The sequence below is a fragment of the Chrysochloris asiatica genome, unplaced genomic scaffold (genome assembly GCF_000296735.1).
Source record: "Chrysochloris asiatica unplaced genomic scaffold, ChrAsi1.0 scaffold00087, whole genome shotgun sequence".
Taxonomy (NCBI): Eukaryota; Metazoa; Chordata; class Mammalia; order Afrosoricida; family Chrysochloridae; genus Chrysochloris; species Chrysochloris asiatica.
This window is the reverse complement of record NW_006408605.1, coordinates 7,957,528-7,961,974: the sequence shown is the minus strand read 5'-3', so window position 1 is coordinate 7,961,974 and position 4,447 is coordinate 7,957,528. Positions and strand designations below refer to the sequence as shown.

The 4,447-nt window shown below is 42.3% G+C and overlaps 1 protein-coding gene across 2 annotated transcripts in view; it reads right to left on the bottom strand.

Moving 5' to 3' along the window:
- Positions 1-1,370: 1,370 nt before the first annotated feature.
- Positions 1,371-4,447, bottom strand: part of CTNNA1 (catenin (cadherin-associated protein), alpha 1, 102kDa) — a 211,806-nt gene continuing 208,729 nt past the window's right edge. The window contains exons 16-17 of one of the 2 annotated variants that reach the window (XM_006866127.1): positions 4,288-4,422; positions 1,371-1,666 (exon numbers count right to left, since the gene is read on the bottom strand). In XM_006866127.1, the coding sequence (XP_006866189.1) occupies positions 1,379-1,666; positions 4,288-4,422 (423 nt within the window). In that variant the 3' untranslated portion in view covers positions 1,371-1,378. The remainder of the gene's footprint in view (positions 1,667-4,287; positions 4,423-4,447) is intronic. The other variant, XM_006866128.1, reaches the window with a different exon arrangement.

Here is a 4,447-nt window from a genome sequence, read left to right as displayed (position 1 = left end):
TCACTAGAATGCTGTAAATGCAGTAGTGTGGTGGAGATCAGAGGTCCCCAGGAGCAACTTGCAATGAGTTGGAGAAGGAACCTCGAGTACCCACCACTAAAGGACGCTGTGAAGAGAGTTACAGGAGAGTATTTACCTGGGAAGATGAGATGAAGAGTGAACCTGTTAACCCGTTTGGCCACCTTGACTAGCATGGTGGTCATAGAAATGGCCAATAGGAGAACTGACTGGAGCGGCATGTGGGAATGAGGGAAGGAGGGAGGGAGTTTTGCTGAAGGTGGAGATGCTTGCTGGGCAGCGACGGGGACTAAGGGAGAGTTTCTCTTTGTAAGGCAGCTATGGTCTGGTTGTATATATGCTGCTGGAGATGACTCAGGAGGACACCCATGGAGAGGCAGCACAGATATCTCCATTTTCAGCTGAATTAGAAACAAGGATCTGTGCATCCCTGTGCTGGGGGTAAAAGTATACACTCGAGAGGAAACATTCAGGAAAGGTGTAATGTGAAACCTATGACTTGAGTGGAAGGTTGAGAAAATGACTTTGGCCTTTTAGTCTTGGTTTCATAGTGGACTTTATTGGGAAAAGTTAGTGTAAAAAAGGTTCAGATTCAAAAAATTTAAATAAGACAGTAAAGTTATACCTTGTAGCTATAGTAATAATCACTGTAATAATCACAAATAAAGTAAAGTCTAAATTACTGCCTGAGCAAACACTACTTTGTCAAGCTTCTGCTGCAAGCCCAAGGCAGGAAACACTGCAATGATTAGAAATAAGCCCAGTGATGAATTTGGAATAAAGGAGAAAAAGCATGTTCTGATTACAGCATCATAACATTCTAGCCTGAAAAAAAGCAACTTTATTAATGTCCTGTAGCAGAGTATATTAGTAATTGTAACCATGCATTAAAATTCTCATTTTATGTCATAAAGAGAGCAATTCGTTATCTTCGTGATACATTGTTTTAGTGAATTTCATATGTATGGTTCCTAAGACACTTGGTTGCTTACCACTGGATGTGTTTGGTCATTCAATAGCAGGCAAATAAATGCCTGGGACTGGTAAAAGCAGCCTCTCCTGCACCAGGTATCAGAACCCCTTCCTTCAAAGCCACATTGTCACCAGTGAGAACAAGCATCACAGTGTGGCCAAGATGCTTACAAACAAGTGAGTCTGGGAATTTCTTTGGTTATGGAATTCTTATTTATGGTTATAAAAAATATAGCTAGAAATGTGCCCCTGAATTCTAAAAGCATTTGTGACGGACTAAAAATCACCACCTGGCCAAGGTTTAAAATCTGCGCATTTCCCTGTGAATCTAACATCAGTGTTCTATTTAGCAAATACAGTTGAGTGAGGGACAGTGGCTGGGGCAGACTTAGATACTGTCCATAGCTTTGAACTCACTGAGGGCCTGAACGGGGTTTACATGCTTCTTCTGAGATGCCCGTTTGATCTTGGTCTGCGTCTCATCCTGTTTCTCTCTCTTCACCAAGGGCTTTTTCTCAGGTGCCTTCATCTTCCATGATACAGCAGGGAGGTTGAGCGAAGCCATGCCCTGAGACTTCTGGTATTTGGTGGAGGCCACGTAGGATGCCTTCACCGTCTGTACCACGGCATTCATCAGGTTTTTGGCTGCCTGGATCAGCGACATGGCACTGTCCACCTAAGAGGACAGAGAGGAGGTACAGTGAGCACAGTCCTACTCTGCTGCAGGCCAACACCATTCCTCCTCCTCCCTCCAGGTCCAGGTCCTACAGACTCCTTACTTTCTGTCTGAGGAAAGGGTGCCATTACCATGGGACTCCCCCCCCAATCTTATCCACTCAAGAAGGAGAACCTGCCTCTTGTGGCAGAGTGGTCACAGAGCTACAGCCATAAGCCCTGCACACAGCCACAAATGAAGGAGGAAGAAGGGAGTCAGCCTTTCTAGCACCCTAGTTTATGCAATGTCTTTGCCATATGCAAGACATTTTCACCCCATCACGTCCACTCCAAAAGTCTCATTTTATGAAGCATTTAAATTATATATGGCTGAGACTTTATGGATATTTCATTGCAGGACAAAATTCTTCTTTGTCTGTTGTGTAATCTAGAATACAAATTAACTTCTTCCCAAATACAATGATAGAACCATCACCATTACAAATGGAATGAGCACCAAGGACATCCAAATTTCAGCTAATAAGTTACTTCAGCTCTCAAGGCTTGTAAAGAATCCTCCGTTCTCTGAGACCATTTAGGCAATGACCCTGTCCTTCAGACTCTCAGAGCCTTTACATATCCAACTATTCTGCTAATCTCTTAGCTGCCCCAGTGTGATGATGGTCCTTTTCTTGGAAGACAACAGTTTATAGCTCCTTTGGCCTCTTTTCTTGTTTGTACAATTCCAAGAGGCAGACAATGTTCTCTTCTTTCCTTCTTTCTCTGTGATATTTTCTGCTATGGCAGTTGGGTAGATCCATCAATCTTAATCTCTACCTTGGTGAGCATTCTTGGACACATGTTCTTAGTTTCTTTTAAGTTCTGTTTTCATAAGTGGCAAGAAGAATGCACCCTTTTAAAAGATCTTGCTTAGAAATCTCCACCAAATATCCAAGAACTTGACAAGTTCTACCTTTTCAACGAACAACTGAACTTATTCCAGACAGGTTATGCGCCAACTCCATAAAAGCATCGTCTTCCTCCATTTTCTTTTAAAGCATTACTAGTGGCCCATTTGACAGCCTATCCTGTTGCTGGTGCCATATGTACATTCTCAGAGGATACTTTAATAGTTCTTGTCACTTCCTTCTGAGGCCTCATCAGAATTGTCTTTCATGTCTATAATTCTACCAGCAGCCTCTTCAAGGCAATCTAGGTTTTTATTACTAAGCACCTTAAGAATTTCCAGCCTTTACCCATATACCCTATCCATATCATCCATAATAGGTAGAGCAGCACCCCATTTCTCTTCTAAAACAGAAACACAGTAATTAAGTGCCTTAAATTTATTTTACTCACAGTTGAGAATAAAAGTCTAAATTCAGGGTGTCAGCTCAAGAAGGTATTTATTTTTTTAAACTTCTACTCATGAGTGATTTTCATGTCTCTTGGCAACCCCCCACCCCCATTTCTGCTTCATTCACATGCTTGTTATACCTTTATATCTCAAAAAAACACATCCTATACTAATCCTGCATATGATATTATATAAAAAAGACAACCCATTCCCAAATGAGATTGTAGCCACAGGTACACTGTTCCAACCAAGGTGTCATTTAATCTTATTAGGATCTTTCAACTTTACCAAGCATGATGTTCTTTCTCCAGGGACTAAGTCTCACCATACTTGCTTCTAAGGGGCATTCTGGCTGTACTTTCATCTTCTTATTCATTGTCCAGCTTTCACATATAGATGAGGTGACTGAAAATATTACAGTCAGGTGCACATTGGTCCTCAACATGACACCTTTGCTCTTTAACCAAAAGGGTCTTTTGCAGATTTGCCCAGTGTAATATGTCATTTGAATTTCTAACTGCTGCTTCAGTGCACATGGATTGTGGAACCAAGTAAAATGAAAATCTTTGACAACTTCAATCTTTTCTGATGGTTTTTGTTTAAGTACATTATCAGAGGGCTTCAAAAAGTTTGAAAAGATTGTTCTATGAACTTTTTGGATCCCTCCCCTAGTATCTGCAAGGTGGCAGTGGTAGGACAATAAAATTCAATCCGTAATAAACAGTCAATCATGACAACAGAAGGGGTCTTTTCGTCCTCAGGTAGAAAACAGGGCTAACTGTACCCTAGAGCAAATATCAGTATCCTTAACATACAAAGGTTTCATTTAGAGGAAATTCAATGAGATTTGAACTGATACACTCAGCAAAACAACTTCTAACTTCTTCCCCTCCCCAAGGTGAGAATAGGCCCAGGATGAAAACATGGTAAAACAGAAACCTATCCATGTCTACAACTGAACCATCTTAATTCCTGGGGGTGGGGTAGGAGCTGTTAGAAAAGCAACCAAAGATAAAAAACACGCTTTTCCCAGTGTGGCCAGCAAAAAGGAGAGGATGCTCGCTCTTGAAATGGCTCCCCACTGCCACGGGAGGCAGGGGGAAGAGCTGCACTTCAGCAGGGAGCTCACTGCAGCTCAGGCCTTGGTTTCTTTCTTCCAGGACCTCCACCTCCAGGGTACGTAGGTAATGAGTGAATACAGAGGGCAGTATTACAGACTTTTTTCACTTCAGAAAAAGTCCCAGACATACCCTCATTGACCATCTTTCCTCAAAGATAAAACTTACCCCTGAGACAACAAGCTCCCCACCGAGGTTCTGCACTTCAGCCTTGACTTTGCTGCAGATATTGAGCTGGTGACAGTAGAGGGCAATGCGCTGCAGGTAAGCCAGCAGGTCCTGTTTGCAGGCTGAGTCTGGGCACTGTCGGGAGAACATGTTAGCACCA